The following is a 19,838-nucleotide window of genomic DNA, read 5'->3' on the forward strand; positions in this document are numbered from 1 at the left end:
ATATTTTTGCCTTGATCTGATAATTCTGAAATTTTGCTATGATATTCCTTGGAGTTTTCATTTGGAATCTCTTTTAGGAGGTGATCAGTGAATTCTTTCAATGACTATTTTACTTTCTGCTTCTAGGACATCCTTGATGATTTCCTGAAAGATGATGTCTACGCTCTTTTTTTTTTATCATGGTTTTCAGGAAGTTTAATAATCCTTAGAATTGTCTCAGCTAGTTCTATTTTCCTGGTCAGTTATTTTTCCATGAGGTATTTCATATATTTTTCAATTTTTTCATTTTTTGGTTTTGTTTGACTGATTCTTAGTCTTATTGACTCATTCACTTCCATTTGTTCAATTCTAATTTTTAGTGTATTATTTTCTTCAGTTACCTTTTTTTTTTTAGCTCCTTTTGTATTTGGCTAATTGAATTTTTAAATGAGTTATTTTGTTCATTGCATTTTTTTTCATTTCACAATTCTGTTTGTCAACGAATTGGTTTCTTTTTCATATCTATTGTTTAAGGAGTAATATGCTTTTCCCATTTCATCATATCTATTTTTAAGAACTTTTCTTCTGATAATTTCTTTTTTTCCTTTTTCCCTCTTGCAAAGATCTCATTTTCTTTCCCCATTTTTATTCTAGCTATCTTTTAAGATCTTTTTTTGATATCTTCCAATAAAGTCTTGTGAAATGGGGACCAACTCATATCATCCTTTGGGGCTTCATCTGGATTTAATTTGCTTTTCAGAACTTCAGGGTTTAAGTTCTGTTCTCTCTTTTCATAAAAGCTGTCTATGGTCACAGTTCTTTTTGCTTTTTTGTTCATATTTTTAAAGATTGAAGTTTGCTTTTAAGGGAAAAGGAAGACAGGTTTAATTTGTCTTAGGGCAGTTCTGCTGACTGATATCTGGTTCTGGGAAATCAGGGCCAGGTTCCATGTTCTTCTAGAGTTTGATAGAGCCTTTTGTTTTTGCTTTGGAGTGTTTTATACCAAATCTGCTGAACTATTTGCTTGCTAAGAGCCTCACAATAAATTCCCTGATGTGCAGGGGCCACAACATTCTGGCTCCCTGCCCCAGATCCTTACCCTGTGCTCCCAATGCTACAGTCTGGGCTTGCTGTTTGAAACAGATCTGTTCTAGTGTTCTTCCAATGTATCTTTTTCTGGAAATAAGTTACATTCCAAATATTTGTGGGTTCTGTCACTCCCAAACCAGTTTAGAGGTTTAACTTGCTGTTGGTTTGAGAGAAGGTCAGAGAAGGTCAGATAGACATGTATACTCTCCATCATCTTGGCTCTGCCCCTCCCAATCCACTTATTTTCTAGATGCAAAGTATGAGTTTTTTATTTAAAAATATACATGTATGAAATAACAAAAATGAACTTCCAGTTCAGAACTCTTTTTATAAAAGTAAGACTTCTTTCTGTATCTCCGACTCATTGAAGATTAAGAGGAGATGCACTGAGAAGGATGGAGAAGTTCAGTTTATCCGTGGGCAGTGAGAGCCCTCCTTACTTGTTCTACCTCCTGGAATTCCTCCTCCTTCTGTACTATACATAAGGCAAAGAGGAGAAACACAGAGGAAGATGGAGAAAAAAAATTTCTACATGAATAGAAGCCAAGCCTTCATGTTCCCTTAGGCCCATTCTATTGCAAGGAAAGAGAACCACTCATGGAACTATAATAATAGAATCTTGCTGATCATAAATTGCATTTATTATTAAGACAGAAAAAGGAACAAAGTCTTCTTTGAGCACTGACTCAGCACAACTTTCACTTTGAAAAATATACCATTACTATAAAAATCCTTACTGGAGTACAGTTTTATATTAACATTCTAAATCTTCAACATTTGGGATCTAAATATGCACATATATGTATATACACATTTATTTATATCTATCTATATGTATATGCATATACATAAATATTTTATAATACATATATGGACATATATACACATATGTATGTATAAGACATATTTAATAAAATATTTTCCAATTTAACTGACTTCTAAGCAATATGCTTAGAACCTTTATAGTAGATAGCAATTAGCCAATTGTAAATAATTTTCTCTAATTTTATCCTCATGGCCAATTATTTAAGCAAAGCCCTCTGCCTTAATGCACACTATAAATAAACAAAAGACTAATTAAAATAGTTTGTGAAAATTGGCTACTTGATGTTACTTTCAAACAATCTGTGAAAGAGATACATTTTTTATTTACTAAAGGCTATAAATCAACATGTATCTTTAAACAAGCATTATAGAAACAAAAGCAAACTTCATGAATTTGATAACTATTTACATTATGATACCAAAAAAAATGATCTGTAGAGAAGTGATTTATGTATTCCAGAGAAACTTTTGCTTTTCCAAATGTATTTATAACATAATAAAAGTATGAATTAATTCATTTCTCTTTCAAAGCATCCCTCCCATTTATTGTACTGACAAAATGGGTGGGATAATTTACAGGATATTTTTGATTCTGTGAACTGGTCCAAAGAATTCAATTATATAGAAAGTTGATCAGACAATAGAAACTGTCAGAAGAAGTTAACTTGATAACATATGGTCTGAAGATAGCTCATGTGCTATACGATCCTTGTTTTTTTGTTTTTTGTTTTTGTGGCTAAAAGTGTGAGGCAATATGCTATGAGGGAAACAGGACTATATTAGTGGATTAGTAGATATGAGAGGTAGAATGAGGGAACTGGGGAAGTCAGTAAGAAATGAGTTTGAGGAGAGACTTACATGAACTGATGTTAAGTGAAATGAGCAGGACCAAGAGATCATTATATACTTCAACAATGATACTGTATGAGGATGTATTCTGATGGAAGTGGATTTCTTTGACAAAGAGAAAATCTAACTCAATTTCAATTGATCAGTGATGGACAGAAGCAGCTACACCCAAAGAAAGAACATTGGGAAATGAATGTAAACTTTGCATTTTTGTTTTTCTTCCCGGGTTATTTTTACCCTCTGAATCCAATTCTCCCTGTGTAACAAGAGAACTGTTCGGTTCTTTACACATATATCATATCTAGGATATACTGTGACATATTCAACATGTATAGGATTGCTTGCCATCTGGGGGAGGGGGTGGAGGAAGGAGGGGAAAAATCGGAACAGAAGTGAGTGCAAGGGATAATGTTGTAAAAAATTACTCTGGCATGGGTTCTGTCAACAAAAAGTTATAATTATTATATGTATAAAAAAGAACTATCTGGAAAAAAGAAAATAAATGAGCTTGAATCCTTTTTTGAGAAGCAGCTCAGTAACCTTGGATAAGTCACTTATTTCTCATCCTAAGGTTTTCCATTTGTAAAATAAAGACAATATCACCAACTTCCTAGGATAATTATAAAAATCAAGTGAGAAAATATACATAAAACACTATGTAAATTTAAAGAATATATATACATGTATTATAATTATTAATATTATTGTTGTTGCTATTGGATTACCAGTGACACTACATTTTAGTTCCTTAAGGATGGACAAATCATTTCACGGCTGAGCTTCATCAATGAAACTAATAAGACTTTTACTGCCTACTTTTGCAGTCTGATTGTGAAAAGAGAATATTGTAAATCATTAGCTGTTACATAATGGGTTATTGATTTCTTTAAGATAATGATTAAGAGAAATATATGTAATTGTAATTTATTTGTCATATTATATATTATTATGCATATAATATATTATTATAACCTATGATAGTCTAAAGAAAAAGACTTCCTTATGGATGTTGTATTGTTTTGAAAGGTGATCTTTGCCCATTAAAAAAATAATGAAAAAATTCACTTTAAAAAGTGAATTGCAAAGAATACAATGCTTTTCATTACAGCTAGGTTTCTACAAGATAAACTATAGGAGATATCTCAGCTAGTTATTTAATTTGATCATTATCACTGAAAAATTGAGCCAAAAAACTCTGACCTAATTAGGATTAATTTGGCCTGAATTATGCAGTGTGAGTAAAAATATTTATTGTATTGATGCATAATCCTTAAATCTACTTTATTTGGAGCTCAACAGATATCCTAATACTAATGAGAAACTCTGTTTTAAAATCAATCCAGAAATCTTGGTCATTTTGAAGAATTAAGGTGACTGAGGATTTTTATAAACAATCACCTTGTCACACATCTGATATTAACTTGTACAAAATGTATCAAAAATTTTTTAAAAACCTAATTCTTCTCAACAAGTAGAAGGAATACATGCTAAAAGTTAATGCATACCATGGAAAATAAATTTGCTTATTAATCATCAGAAAGTTAAGGCTAAAAATAATTTAGATAATCAGGAAATTGTGATTTCTTTTCACTGATAACATCATGTATGGAGATGGTCTCTCTCCTGTCCCAAAAGAGCACTCTCAGAGAACTAGATTTATTGGAAGATTCCAGAATAAGATATGCATTGCTCTGTTAAGTGAGCAATCTTTATCTATCAGAGAAAGTATTTCCAGTCATAATTACCAATTGTTTGAGTCTCCTACAGCCATTATAGACAAAGGCTTATGGAAATATAAAATATAAAATCTCCCCTTTTAATGTGGAACTATCTATTACTCATTAATCAAACTACATGGGCACTTCACAGTTGATAGAAGACATTTATTTCACAAACTGCCTTTTGTATATTGGAGGGTTTGGGCACTTAATCAACTAGAGAGCTGTCTCCTATCACTTTACTTTAGAAACTAGATTTTGAGAAACTGGAATTCATCATCAAATGTAGGGAAAAAAGTTCTCTAATATTTCTTCATTCATATTACTCTAAAGAGGTGTGATTCATTAATATGAAAATGTAGGATAAGAGATTTAAAATCAGTAGGACCATAGTAGCCATCTAGACTAACTCCCATATTATATAGGTGAGGAAAGAAAGGCCCAAGTAGACCAAATGATTTGCCCAAAGTCACACAGTTAAAAAACAAAAACAAGAACAAATGACTAAACAAACAAAAACCTGGGCTTAAGACACAAGAATTATGCAATTCTGTCATTTACTTTCTTTTTTTCTTATTATCTTTCAGTTTATTTTCAATTAAAAGGATACGTCTTTCTTCAAAAAAATGTCAACAGTATTTATTTTTTCAATTACATGTAAAGATAGTTTTCAACATCCTTTTTTGGTAAATTTTGAGTTCCAATTTTTTTTCTCTCTCCTTTATCTGCCCTCTCCTCAAGATAGAAGCAATCTTACAATGATTTTAAACTTATTTTTATATTTCTCATGTTATGCAAATAAAAATCAGAACAAAAGGGGAAAAACATGAAAAAGAATAAAAAGAAATAAAAACCGAAAATGTGCTTTGATTAGAGTCATAATTATCTCTCTAGATGCAGATGGCATCTTCTATTCCAAATCTACTGGAATTGTCTCAAATCATTGTATTGTTGAGAAGAGCTAGGTCTACTATGGTTTATCATCGCATGATCTTGCTGTTACTGAGAACCATTAAAAAAAATTGGTGCTAGTTATAAGATAGAGAAAGTTTTAAAGCTGAAATCAACAGTGTATACAACATATAGAAGCAAGCAGCAGAGTAATATCAATAAACTTCAAATGTCAGTTAATGGGAGGGCTTGGTATTTGAGAAAAACAGTTGGGAAAACTGGACAGCATTTAGGCAGAAATAAGTTTAGACCAACATCTCACATCAAGATAAATAACTAACATATCCTAGATATAAAAATTCACATTAAAAATATCAGCTCATATATTCATAAACAATTACTGGATGGATATCTGAGGTCAGATGTGAATTTGGGTGTCCCTGACTTCAGATCTAGTGCTCTATCCATTGAATCAAGTAGCTACTCTTATTGAATTTCAAGATACTGGCATGGTCTGCCATTTCCTTCTCTAACTTATTTTAGATGAGGAAACAGATAAAAAGTGTTAAGTGACTTAGCAGGGTTACACAGTGAATTAGTGAGGCCAAATTTGAACTCAAAAAGATGTCTTTCAGACTCTCAGCCTAATATTCTATCCACTAAGCAACCTAACCCCCGTGATACAACTTAACATGTATAATATAACAACATAACACAATATATATGCATTACTACATTGAGAAGTAAAACTTTGACCAGCTGGATTCGTGGTGTAGTAAAATCTTTGGGTTACTAAAGACTCACTCCTCAATTAAATAACAAATTTGAAATTCTGAAAATAAAAGGGGAGATTAACAAAACTGAAAGAAAATTATTGAACTAATTAACAAAACAAGAGTTGGTTTCATGAAAAAAAAACAAAATAAATAAACATTAATTAATTTGATTAGAAAAAGGAAAAAAGAAAATCAAATTGATAGTATCAAAATGAAGGGTTTCCATCAATGAAGGGGAAATTAGAGCAATACTTATGAGCTATTTTGCTCAATTGCAAGCCAATAAATCTGATAATCTAAGTGAAATGGATGAATTCTTACAAAAATATAGATTACCCAGATTAACAGAAGAAGAAATAAATTACTTAAATAATCCCATTTTAGAAAAAGAAATAGAACACACAATTAAGCAATTCCCTCAGAAAAAATCCCCAGGGCCAGATGGATTTACAAGTAAATTCTACCAAATATTTAAAATACAATGAATTCTAATACAATACAAAATTATTTGGAAAAATAGGGAAAGAAGAAGTCCTATCAAATTTCTTTTACAACACAAATATGGTGCTGATATCTAAACCAAGTAGGGTCAAAAACAGAGAAAGGAAATTATAGACCAATTTTCCTAATGAATATTAATACAAAATTCTTAAAATATTAGCAAAGAGATTATAGCAAGTTATCACAAAGATAATACACTATGAGTAAGTAGGATTTATACCAGGAATGTAGTGCTGATTCAATATTAAGGAAACTATTAGCATAATTGACCATATCAATAACCAAACTAACAGAAATCATATGATTATCTCAATAGATGCAGAAAAAGCATTTGACAAAATCCAGCACCTATCAAAAACACTGAAAGCATAGAAATAAGTGGAGTTTTCTTTAAAATGATCAGTAGCATCTATCTAACATCTCATACATAATGGGAATAAGCTAAGAGCATTCCTAATAAGATCAGGGGGTGAAAGAAAATTGCCCATTAACACATTACTATTCAATATTGTATAAGAAATGTTAGCTTTAGTAATAAGAAAAGAAAAATGAAATTAAAGGAATTCTATTAGTGAGAAAACAAAATTATCACTCTTTGTAGATGATAGGGTGGTATACTTAGAGAAATCTAGAGAATCAACTAAAGAACTACTAGAAACAATGAACAATTTAACCAAAGACTCAAACTTCTGGGATAAGAATTCATTATTTCACAAAAATTGCTGAGAAAATTGGAAAGTTGTATGTCAGAAACTAGGCATTGACCAACAGAAGGGGTGATATTATAAGCAAATTAGGAGAACAAGGGATAGTCTATTTCTCAGATTTATAGAGAAGGAAGGGATTCATGGCCAAAGTAGAAGTAGAGAATATTATGAAATGCAAAATAGATAATTTTGATTACATTATATTAAAGTTTTTGTACAAAGAAAACCAATGCAGCCAAGATTATAAGGGAAGCAGAAAATTGGGAAAAACATTTTATTTCCAAGGGCTCCAAGGCCTCATTTCAAAAATATATAGAGAACCGACTCAAATTTATAAGAATACAAGTCATTCTCCAATTGATAAATGGTCAAAGAATACAGACAATTTTCAGATGAAAGTCATTTCTAGTTATATTAAAAAATGCTCTAAATCACCATTGATTAAAGAAATGCAAGTTCAGACAACTCTGAGATACTACTACACACCTGTCAGATTGGCTAAAATGACAGGAAAAGATAATATTAAATGTTGGAGGGGATGTGGGGGAACCGGGACACTAATACATTGTTGGTGGAGTTGTGAACTGATCCCATCATTTTGGAGAACAGTTTGGACCTATGCCCAAAAGGCTATCAAACTATCACCCTTTCATTAAGCCAATAGAAATTGGATCTTTATGTCAAAAAAGATCACAAAAAAGGGAAAAGGACCTATGTTATCTGCTGCTCTTGTGGTTTCCAGAGTCCAGACACCAGTATCTGGAATTATCTCTTCTTGTGAACAGATCATGATAATACAGAGACAGAAGCAGTTGCTGTTCCCTGATCTCCCCACTAAGAGGCTATTGACTTGTCTGACCTCTCTCCTCTTCCCGCTGCCTGCAATTTATTTCATTCCCAGTCCACAAGCAACACCTGTCTTAGTAAAGGCTGCCCGGCAACTCCCTCAAGTGTCATAATCCACAGCTGTGGAGGCTCTCAGAGAATTGACCTGCCCTTTCCTTAACAGACCCACACATGCAAACATGTTTATAGCAGTTCTTTTTGTAGTGGCAAAGAACTAGAAACTGAGTTGATGCCTATCAGTTGAGGAAAGGCTGAATAAGTTATGGTATATGAATGTAATGGAATATTATTGTTCTATAAGAAATGATGAGCAGGTTGATTTCAGAAGACCCTGGGGAAACTTACATGAACTGATGCTAATGAAGTGAGCAGAACCAAGAGAACATTGTACACAGCAACAAGATTATGTGATAATTAAATCTGATAAATTTGGCTCTTTTCAGGAATAAGGTAATTCGGGCCTATTCCAATATATTTGTGATAGAGTCATCTGCATTCAGAAAGAGGACTAAGGGAACTAAATGTGGATCACAACATAGTATTTTCATCTTTTTTTTTTTTGATGTTTATTTGCTTGCTTGTTTTTTCTCTCTTTTTTTTCCTTTTTGATCTGATTTTTCTTGCACAATATGTTAAGTGTAGAAATATGTTTGGAAGACTTGCACATTCTTTACCTATATTGGACTACTTGCTGAATAATGGAAGGAAGAGAGGGAGAAAAATTTGGAATACAAGGTTTTGGAGAGTGAATGTTGAAAACTATCTTTACATATACTTTGAAAAATAAAAAGCTATTATTAAAAAAAAACCTTTTGGGCTAAGTTACAAAATAAAGAAGAATGTGTTGACTAATTGAACACATAATTATTAAATGCCTAGGCACAATGCTGGATACCAAAGATATCAATAGCAAAATAAGAATGCATGCCTTTAAGATAGTTACATTCTATTAAGTGAAGATACACAATTTGTTTACAAAGAAGTAAATTAAAGAAGGAAAATACAGAGAAAAAGGGTAGGTGGAGGCAGTACTACCAAGTGGGGCAATTCAGAAATGTCTTGTGTAGAAGATGGTACTGGAATTGTCCATATAGGCAATCTGGGGTTCTAAGAGGAAACAAGAATCAGAAAAAAAATTCTAGGCTAAAGAAAAGCCTGTTGAAAGACACGAAATAATAATCATGACCAGGAATAGACTGTCAGACATTGTGACTATAGTATAGAATATGTGAGGAGGAATATGACAGTAACCTGAAGGGTTAGATAGTTTATACTCAAAATGTGAAGAGCTTGGAGTACCAAAAGAAGAATTTGTACTTTAAACCCAAAAGCAATATAACATAATTATTTTCTCTTATTTTTTATTTAAAATATTCAGTAACTTCTAGAGCTTAGGAATAACACTGTCAAACCTGCACTTTAGGGATACCAATCTGGCAGAAGGTGAATGACAGAAGGGAGAGTCCTGAGACAAGGTAACCAATTAGAAAAAATATTTTAATAACCCAGGTGAGTGAGAGGCTATTATAGCCTCAAAGTGATTATAGTGAGCAGTTAAAAGAGGGATCCTAGGACTACTGAAAGTGGCATGTGTTTGCTTTCACAATTAGTGTGCAATAATATACTGCTTTAAGTTGTTATAAGTAAGGAAATTAAGTGCATCATTCCAAGATAGAGGAATACTATAGACAGCTTCTTAATGCTGCAGATATTGTGTTTGAAAGGAATTTATGAAAACTAATAAAAGAGTAGTGGTTAAAAAACAATGTGTTTTTATCACATTTAGCATAGTTTATTTTTTATGATCAATGAGCTAAGAATGTTTTTTACACTGGGAAACAGAATAAAATTTCATTCGGAAACATTAAACTTTCTTTGTAGGGGTGATTATCAAAAATTGTCCATGTATATATTTTGAAAATAAAAAGCTTTAACTTAAGAAAAAATTAAACCCATCCTTAGCATGGAGGTTTATAAAAACAGTCATATATAAACAGGTCCCTTGCATATTGTAAATATTAACATATTAACAAGAGTCATGAAGGAAAGATCTCTTTAAAAGGTTTGCTTAATCTCTTAATTTCGCTTTTTGGTAGAAAAATAATCCTTTAAAAATAACACTTTAAAATAAAATGTGATCCATTTAAAAAAAACTAAACATATTAAAGTCTATTTTATAGCTAACAAACCCATCACATTTTCTGATAATACAAAAAAGAAAATGATTTTTAAAAAGTCAATACATGAAGTATTAAAGAAAATCAGAAAAAATAGTTCTTTGTTACAAAAATTTTAAATCTGACTTTTGAAAAGTTTTAAGCCAGAGCCCCATGAAAATATAGCTTATAGCCAAGAACAGAAATATTCTTAATTTCTCACTCTTCAATTTCTTTCATTTTGTTTTTTACATTATTATCATTTTCTTTGAGTTAATTCATAAAATACACCACCCAAAGTCAACCCAAGTAAAGCATTAAAAAAATACTCCATTTGGTTCACCCAAGTGATCCATGATTACAGATGATGATGCTTACTAAACTTTGAGTCTGTTAAGATGACCTAAGAAAGAAAGAACTCAAAAGATAAAGCTCCTACAGATAGCTAGATGACACCAGAAATGGAACTCCTAAGACCTGGGATCATAGGAACTGAGTTCAAATCTTGATTCAGACACTTACTAATTGTATGACCTAGGGCAAGTCATCTTAACAGATCACTGCTTCAGTTTCCTCAACTGAAAAAGGGGGATATTAAAAGCACCTGCTATTGAGATTCAAATGAGAAAATGTTCGTAAAACACCACACTTATCTTAAAGTACTTTATTAATGCTAGTAATTATTAGCTATTATTTTAGATGAAGAAGTACATCCATTAACCAACACTATACTATGTAGTTAAAAGTTATCTGTTAAAGGCTGAATTTATCTGCTAAAATAAAATAAGTAAGATTTCTTCAATAATTTCATCCTTTTTAGGTTATCTTCTCCTAAAATGAATCTTCCCTGAAATATTTCTTGTTTGAAATTCAAACAAAAGGGAAAAATAATTAACAAAGAACAATGACACAAAGCCAAAAATTCACCAGAAGCTGAGAATGTCTATATTCTACATATAATGTATGTATGTTTATATATATATATATATATATATATATATATATATATATATAATAAATGTACGCATGCATACTACTTACCAAACCTAGAAAACAAGAAAATAGAATATATGTATATATGTATGTATTTCCCCCACCCCATGTGTTAACTGTAACAACCATGTCACCTTCATTGTTGCATGGCAGTCAGTCCATCTGGCCAAAGTCCCTTCATTGACTGCCAAGTTTCTATAAGTAGTTGCCAATGGAATCTAATGTTTTTCACTTACTGGCTTGTTGGCAAGTCAGAACTTTGGGTAAAAAAGAAAACCTGCGAGATGTTTCCTTGAATCAGAAACTAGCACATACAATTCCAGGGCCACCAAGACCCTTTGGGAGGACAGGGAAGTTGTTAAGCGTATGCTATATTCTGTGCAGTTAAGTTAAACAACTGCAATATAATGAGGTTTCTGTTTTGTTTTTTTTTTTTAATTTAAGGACTAGTTGATCAAACAAATACCCATCTCACTTAGGGATTCTTTTTGTGCTAGTTCTGCTCAGAATGATGTTTTTAAAAACATAAAATAATATGTAATATTATAAAGGAAATAAATAATTTTAAAAGATATTTATTAAAATCATAAGTAAATTCATAGATATCAGATCCTGATTTGGGAAAACGTGCAACATACAAACATAAATACATAAACAAAGAATCTTACACATTTTAGAAAGAAATCACATTTTAGCTAGAATATATGATACTTAGAAGATCACAGAGCACTAGATATTCCCTAGATTAATAATATTTAAGGAAATGAACTTAAGTCTAGCCTCTCCCTGAGAGCAGAGTTGCAATTTCCTGTCTTAATATACTGCTTTTCTTAATCAGAAAAATTAGTATCTGGTGAAAGTTAGGCAGGGCTTCCTTTCAGTCCATTCTCAACTCTATCACAGATCACCCTTATTCTTGCTACATTGAAGAGATAACATTGTTTTATATATATATATATATATATATATATATATATATATATACGTGATTGTCAATTAATTTGCATATACACATCTTATAAGAAATAGTGATTGGAGAAGATATGTATAGGTCTGGCATGGACTCAATATCTAACTCTAATGAAGGGAAATTAGGCAGAACAGTTGGATATTCTGAAGTATTCCCTTCCTTTTGAATAATAAAACAACTGCAATTACATCTCTATCATCTCTATAAATATATTTTCATGAACAAATAAAATAAGAATATGGCTTCTATTTTTAGGTGATATGTGTGTGTGTGTGTGTGTGTGTGTGTGTGTATGATCACATTAATTAAGACAGGAGATAAATATTTCTACATTTTTTGTTATTTTTGACAATTATAATCTTCAGTGTCCTAAATGTCCTAATGAAGTTTTAATAGATTTAATAAATTAAAAGTGTACTAAGACTTTTGAAACACTGTACAATTCTAAAGACTGACATTTAATGGTAATTCTGAATGTGTTACCTCATACAAAACAGTTGTGTTCCCATGTAAAAGAGGTCCATAACAAATATAGGAATGCCCAACGACCCATCCTAGGTCAGAAGCTGCCCACCAAACCTAGGAAATAAGAAAATGACACCATCAGAAATACTTAGTCAAAGATATTCCATGCTTTCTGGATTTGAAAAATCACTATGACCTCTCCAGGTTACTGATACCAAGAAAGGCTCCATATAACTCAAAATATTTATTGTACCATTTTTTGTGGTGGCAAAAATCAAGAAACAAAATCAGTGCTAATTAATTAGGGAATGGTAATGTCACAGAATTCTGCTGTAAAGTAAAAAAATAAATGTAATGAATCTAGAGAAATATGTAAAGATATACATGGATTAATACAAAATGAAACAATGAAAAAATCACTATTGATGATGAATTTTTAAAAATCCACAGAACAATTAAAAATATTTAGAATGTCAAAGAACAACAGAAACCCAAAAAGAGATATGAGAAGCTATTTCTCCCCTGTAAATTCTAATGCCTTCTTATTGTATTCAGGAAAAAATACTAAATATTCTGTTTATCATTCAAAATCCTTTAATCTAGGATCCTCCTACCTGTCCAGTCTTCTTATATCTTACTCTCCTCTGCCATTTTGGTCTCTTAGCTTTCCTTAATCCCTCACTCAGACTACTGACTTCCTCTCACTTTTTATAAGGTGTCTTCCCTAACTTCTCTTAATTCTAGTGCTCTCTTTCTGTTAATCATCTATTTATCCTGTACATAACTTGCTTCATAAACATTTCTTTAAATTGTGCCTCCCTTATTAAATTGTAAGTCAAAACTGTCGTTTATCTCTTTTTACATTCTTAACTCTTAGCACAATGCCTGGTATATAGTAACTGATGCTTATAGATATTTATTGATTATTATTCATTATGATCCCAAGCATTAATGTAGTTTTAAGATTAAAAAATTGAGGCTTTTGGGATAGCCTGAATTATCTTCATAACAAAAGATATGTTTTGTTACATACAAAACAATATGTTTTTGTTATTCTCATTTTACAGAAGCAGCAGCTAAGTCCTGAAAGCTTAAATAACTTGCCCAAGCCAGTAACCTAGACAGTAACATAGTCACTGTCAGCTTTTTTGTCTAATATATTGATTAGTTTTGGTGATTTTTTTTTCTCTTTTTCCTTTTTCTTTATAACTGAAAAAATTATCTGTAATAAGGGATGGCTCTCTTTAACAAAGAGAATAGAAATATATTAGAGGAAAGACAGGGGATGTAGAAACAAAACAAATTGGAAAATGTATATTTTGTTTGTGATTTTTTTGAGAAAAAGGTAATCAAACTTAAGTGAATTGCTTAAGATCACACAGTTAGTAAATGTATAAGACTGGATTTGAATCCAATCTTACTGACTCCTAGGCCAGTACTCTAGCCACTGTACCACCTAGCTGCACATCCAAATGGATGCTTTTATATAGCAACAGACAAATAAAAAATGATAACAATTACCTCTCCTGGTTTTAGTCCATATATAGAAGACATGGTCCAGTTCAGCATTACTGCATATCCTCCAGTAGGTCTGACCACACCCTAAGTAAAACAAATAAACAAAAAAAAATCAAAATGAAAACCAACCAAAGTTTGTAAGGTTTTTAAAATTTTCATCTCCTGTACCACTTATGTAAATGGATTGAATGTTTCCCAAATGCCCAAGAATAGCAACAAAACTCTCTTCAAATAAAAAAAAATGAGCAAAGTATCATATGGTTGAAGATAAAGCATGCATTCCTGATGTTATGTTTTTTATCAGATGTACTTCATAAAAGAGTTTGCTTGGATGTTTTAGGAGAAGAGCTTCAAGACATGATAGAGCAGGGAAGAAGCATTTATTAAGCACCTACTATATGCCAGGCACTGTGCTCTATAAAATATTATCTCATTTGATTCTTACAACAAACCTGAGAAGTAGGTGATATTATTAATTGAAGCAAATTGCCCAGAATCATACTGCTTGTATCTAAGGCAATATTTGAATTCAGATTTTTCTGAATCCTAAGGCATTTAATCCTGTTTGCCTTAGTTTTCTCATCTATAAAATGAACTGGAGATGGAAATGGCAAACTAGTCTAGTATCTTTGCCAAGAAAACTCCAAAGAAAACTTCATGGGGGTCATGAAGAATCAGAAATGACAGGAAAAGCTGAAAGGTTTCCCAACTCCAAGTCCAGCACAGTATTCATTATACTGACTTTGCTCATGTTGCTGATAGGTAATTTGATCTATTTTTTTTTTTGCTTGTTTTTTTTTTATTTGTTTGTTTTGTTTTGTTTTGCTGTGGCAATTGAGGTTAAGTGACTTGCCCAGGGTCAATTTAATCTATTTCTAAAGCAGGAAAGCTCATATAGTTGATTCTTCATCCTCCATTATGTGTTGGGTAGTTGTATATATTGTGTTTTTAATGCTATTTTTCACACACAAGTTTTCACTGGATTGTGTTCAAGCCTTTGGGGTCTCATGCAATGTTAGTTTTTATGACATCAAAGTGTTCCATGACTTACAGCCATTTTGCTTCAGTAGGAGCAGATTAGCATTAAAAAGATGTGAGTTTAAGGCACTGAGCAACTTTCCATTTAATATTCAAGCATTTACCAAGCATCTACCACATATAAAACACTGGGCTAAGGACTGGAAGTATAGAGACAAGAAATGCTGCATATGAAGCAGAATTGTCAAATCAGATCAGGTCTTGTACTATCTTTCTATTAAAATCTGGGTCTAGTTCATCATATATCTTCAATGTCCAAAGCCCATAAATATACACATACTTAGAGACTAATTCAGAGGGCTGCCTATCAAACCATACATCAACTGGGGATGTATTTTTCATCCACCATAGCTGGCTAGGCCAATCTCTTTTAAATTATTATAGATTCCATTTAGTAGATACTATAGTTCTTGATACAATTAGGTCAATGCCATTTACCACCAGGAACATTGAGAGAATTATGTCTTTTCAAGAGAATGTTTTTTCTATTCCTTCTTTGCATGGGGCATCTTCCATAGCACTGGTTAAAACAACAATAACAACAAACATTTTTGTTTGATATATGCCCCAGATAATGTTGAAACACATCAATAAATATCATCATTAAATGACATTTTAAAAATAATTGTATAAAAAGTCATTCCCTGACCCACATTAGGTGCTTCATAAATGTCTCCTTCTCCAGAGACCTAAATATAATAATCATTGTAGACTGGTGTGATAGTAACAGACATGCAGAAGACTTGATTTGAGGATAGTCCTTATAGAAATATTTTAAAATTATTGTACATATATACCTGTATCAAATTGCTTGCTATCTTGAGGAGGGAGGAGTTAAGGGAGAAAGGAAGAAAAAAATTTGGAACTCAAAATCTTGTAAAAATGAATGTTGAAAACTATCTTTTTATATAATTAAAACAATAAAAATATTATTAAGTTAAAAAATAAAAGATTTGAGGACAGCCTTTAAGACTGAATTTTGTTCCATCAAAAGCTTTTGGGAAATTAACAAATAGTATACAGTGAGATATGACATTCTCTGCATCTCTCAGTGAATTATGTGCTTATGAAGACATGGTGTGCTATAGGAAAATCTTTAAGAGCTTCCTAGTGTCCCTCTACTGTTTTTATTATGCTAGAAGCAATCCATCACAGATGAAAAATATTGGGAAATATTTCTAGAACTTCTAGTTATAATCCATCTTGGAAAGGATTCAAGACATGCTTGCTTTATATAGATTATGTCCTATGGCCGGCACTTTATTAGCAAATCTCCATCAAGTTTTTTTTTTTTTTTTTTTTTTTTTTTTTTTACTAATTTAGTGTACAAGCAATTTTTTCACATCTAAAGAAAAACAGTAATGAATAACGGCATTTTGAAATAAAAACTAAGTTCATTAATTAGATTTTATCATTAATTATCTAACAGTTTAGGAATGATCTTATAATAATAATACTAAAAAAACTATAAAAATTGATTGAGTGGACTCTCATTCAAAAATTCAAAATATAAGCAATTTGTCCTCCTAGATTCAGGATTATATCTTTTGTTTAAAAAGCAGTGGTGAAGGGATAGCATAACATAGTGGATAAGACGCTGACTGAACTGTATATCTATGTATACAGGTATATATAGTCACAGTAGCTATATAATCCTGCTTGATTCATTTAATTTCTCTGTATTCTGTTTTTCATTTATTTCAGTCATGTCTAACTCTTCATGACCCCATTTGGGGTTTTCTTGGCAAAGATAATAGTTTCCAGCTCATTTTACAGATAAGGAAACTGAGGCAAACAGGTTTAAACGACTTATCCAGGATCACACAAATAATAAGAGTCTGGGGCCACATTTGAACTCAGTCTTTCTGATTCCAGGATTAGCACACTCTATCTATTACTTAGCTACTTTTAGATAACCCATATAGGTAGCACAACAGTCGACTGCAAGTCTGGATAAATTTTCTACACTGAAGAAATCACAGTTCTCGACTTTAAAAGCCATGGCTGTCATAAAAAAAACAATAATAATTAGGATCACGATCAAGCAAATTTAAACTTTAAAACACATACATACATCCACACAGCCATATTACACGCAGAGTGAAAAAGAGGCATTGACCTTTTTCTGCAGTTACAAAAATTGCTTCTCTCTTCAGGAAACACTAATAAAACGTTGTACTCAAACTGGGAACATATCCTTCCTCTACTCCCCTACTAGCAACACCTGGTATCTTGTCCAACCTCACAAGCAACATCTCAGAAATCTGAAAACTACTTTCTGGCCTGGATGATATGGTTAATGTGAAGCCTGACTCTCTGGAACACTATGAGAATAGTAACAATTTCAAAACTCCTGCCAGTATACTTTACAGGTACAGTTTCCAATTTAAACCAAAGAACTATTCTTCCAAAGTTTTCTCATCTATCCTCCTAGGATGTGGCTAATTATTTCATCCTCCAGAGTTTTTGGCCCAAAACCCTGATTAATTTGATGTTAATAACTCATAAATAGCTTTTCTCTAAAAGCATTTAGTCATATCTAGGGAGAAAAAAAACATAGCACTTCTTCAAAAATGCTTTCTTAAATCATTGGTTGCAAATACAATGCCTTTAGTTGTTTTCATGGTCTCAAATATTGTGTTGTAGTTCAAAGAACCCAGGGTAACAGTTCAGAAATCATGTCTAACTCTTTCATTTTATTAATGATGAATCTAAGGTCCAGAAAGGTAGAGTCATTTGCAAAGGGCCACATACATAACTACTAAGCATTTGAGGTGAGATCTGAACATTGATCATCTTGAGTCAGTAATTCTAACAATTATGACAAGTAAATTCACAAAGTACATAATTCACAGAGATATCAATGGCAATATTAATTTTATCTAGTTTCTCCTTTATAAAAATCCATTATAAAGAAAATTTAAATAGCTAAAAAATAATGTGTTTATTATTGCTGTGTTTACATATGTTCTTTTTCTATTACAGTGTACTTATTAATATGTCTGTAAAACATTTTAAACTTTTGAAAAGTACCTTACATATAGTGTCTGCTTTGATTATAAAAATGACTCTGTGAAGTACCTCAAATGTGGAGTATTACTTTCATTTGAGAAACTGAGACTTACAGAAATCAATGTTCACATAACATGTTCACATAACAAATATATATACATATATAACTAAATAGATTTTCAGTCCACCAAAACTCCAAAATCAAAAATTTTTCCTATGCTTTCCTATGTGCTCTCCCTCTCTTTTTTTTCTCTCTCTCTCTCTGTCTGTCTCTCTCTCTCTTGCTCTTGCTCTCATTCTTTCGCTCTTGCTCTGATTATACTATAATTAATTTGTTTTTAAACCTCAAGTTAAACCTGCAAATCTTAAACTATGCTCACAAAAGCCATGCTCTTTCCACCCACATTTGCCCATATCATCACAACTATAAAATGGGAATAAACTTGTTATACCAATTTGAAAGAGTCATATATGGAAAAAACAAGATCATATGTGAAAAAAAAGTTTTTAAATGATAAGAATCACAGAAATTAAATGTTTTCTGATGGCATTTTCCCTTTCTAAATAGCTAGCTTTCTTCCATTCCTCCCCTTATCAGTATCTTTAAAAAAAGGCATTAAGAACAAAAGAATCAGAATACCTTTGGAAGAGTAGCCAGCAAAGAAAAATGAATAAGGAATACAAAGTAGGGGAAAGAAATTATTTCATCTTCTTTATGCAACCTAATTTTCTCAAGGTCTCATACAGGGGGAACAGCCTTAGAGACCATCAGAATGGTAAGAAATCTTGGAAATCATCTAATCTAGAAGTTAACATATAGCTAAGGTCAGAAATAACAGACATGAATGCTCATGATGTCAGAATAAAAGGAAGCCAAGAGCAACTATGCCAGACTCATGGAAATACTTAATTGGATTGGCAAGCACTCATGTGTTTGTATCCCAAGCATCTAGCATAGTGCCCAATACATAATAGGAACTTAGTAACTGTTTAGTTGATTATATCACTAAAGGGAATTTTAAATCATTTAAGTTATAATCTCTATGTCCAGTCCATCCTCTTTTCCTGTGATGAAGGAAGAACCCATTTTTCTTCTTTTCACCCCAATTTCTAGGTACTATATTTTACTCATGCTCTTCAGAATTCCTCTATTGCTAACAATGGACTATTAATACTCATCATATGTCCTTCCACCGTCCTTTCTGTGATGGCAATTTTTCATTCTTTAGAAATTGGTGCATTCCATGTTAATATCTGACTAAAAGGCTACACGTCGTTTTTTTAGGTTCCTATCAATTAAACTATATCCATCCTGTGTTCAAAGTACCCAGATGAAAGCATTTCCTGATAGCTAAATGTCTGACATAATTTTTTGAATAAACAAATGTATATGGGTAGGGCATCTGGATGAATTAATTTCCCCACTTTTCATTGTCCACAGTCCCATTAGAATATCAATATTCATGCAACAACCTTACTGTGATATTTCAATGTCATTTTACAAA

General features: G+C 31.8%; 1 protein-coding gene across 1 annotated transcript in view; it reads right to left on the reverse strand.

Moving 5' to 3' along the window:
• The window catches only part of ACSS3 (acyl-CoA synthetase short chain family member 3), a 256,373-nt gene that overhangs the window by 134,918 nt on the left and 101,617 nt on the right, over positions 1 to 19,838 (reverse strand). Inside the window, exons 6-7 of the mRNA XM_031938566.1 lie at positions 14,287 to 14,367; positions 12,784 to 12,879 (exon numbers count right to left, since the gene is read on the reverse strand). Of these exons, the coding sequence (XP_031794426.1) occupies positions 12,784 to 12,879; positions 14,287 to 14,367 (177 nt within the window). The remainder of the gene's footprint in view (positions 1 to 12,783; positions 12,880 to 14,286; positions 14,368 to 19,838) is intronic.

Source organism: Sarcophilus harrisii, chromosome 5, assembly GCF_902635505.1.
Source record: "Sarcophilus harrisii chromosome 5, mSarHar1.11, whole genome shotgun sequence".
In the NCBI taxonomy this organism is placed as follows: Eukaryota; Metazoa; Chordata; class Mammalia; order Dasyuromorphia; family Dasyuridae; genus Sarcophilus; species Sarcophilus harrisii.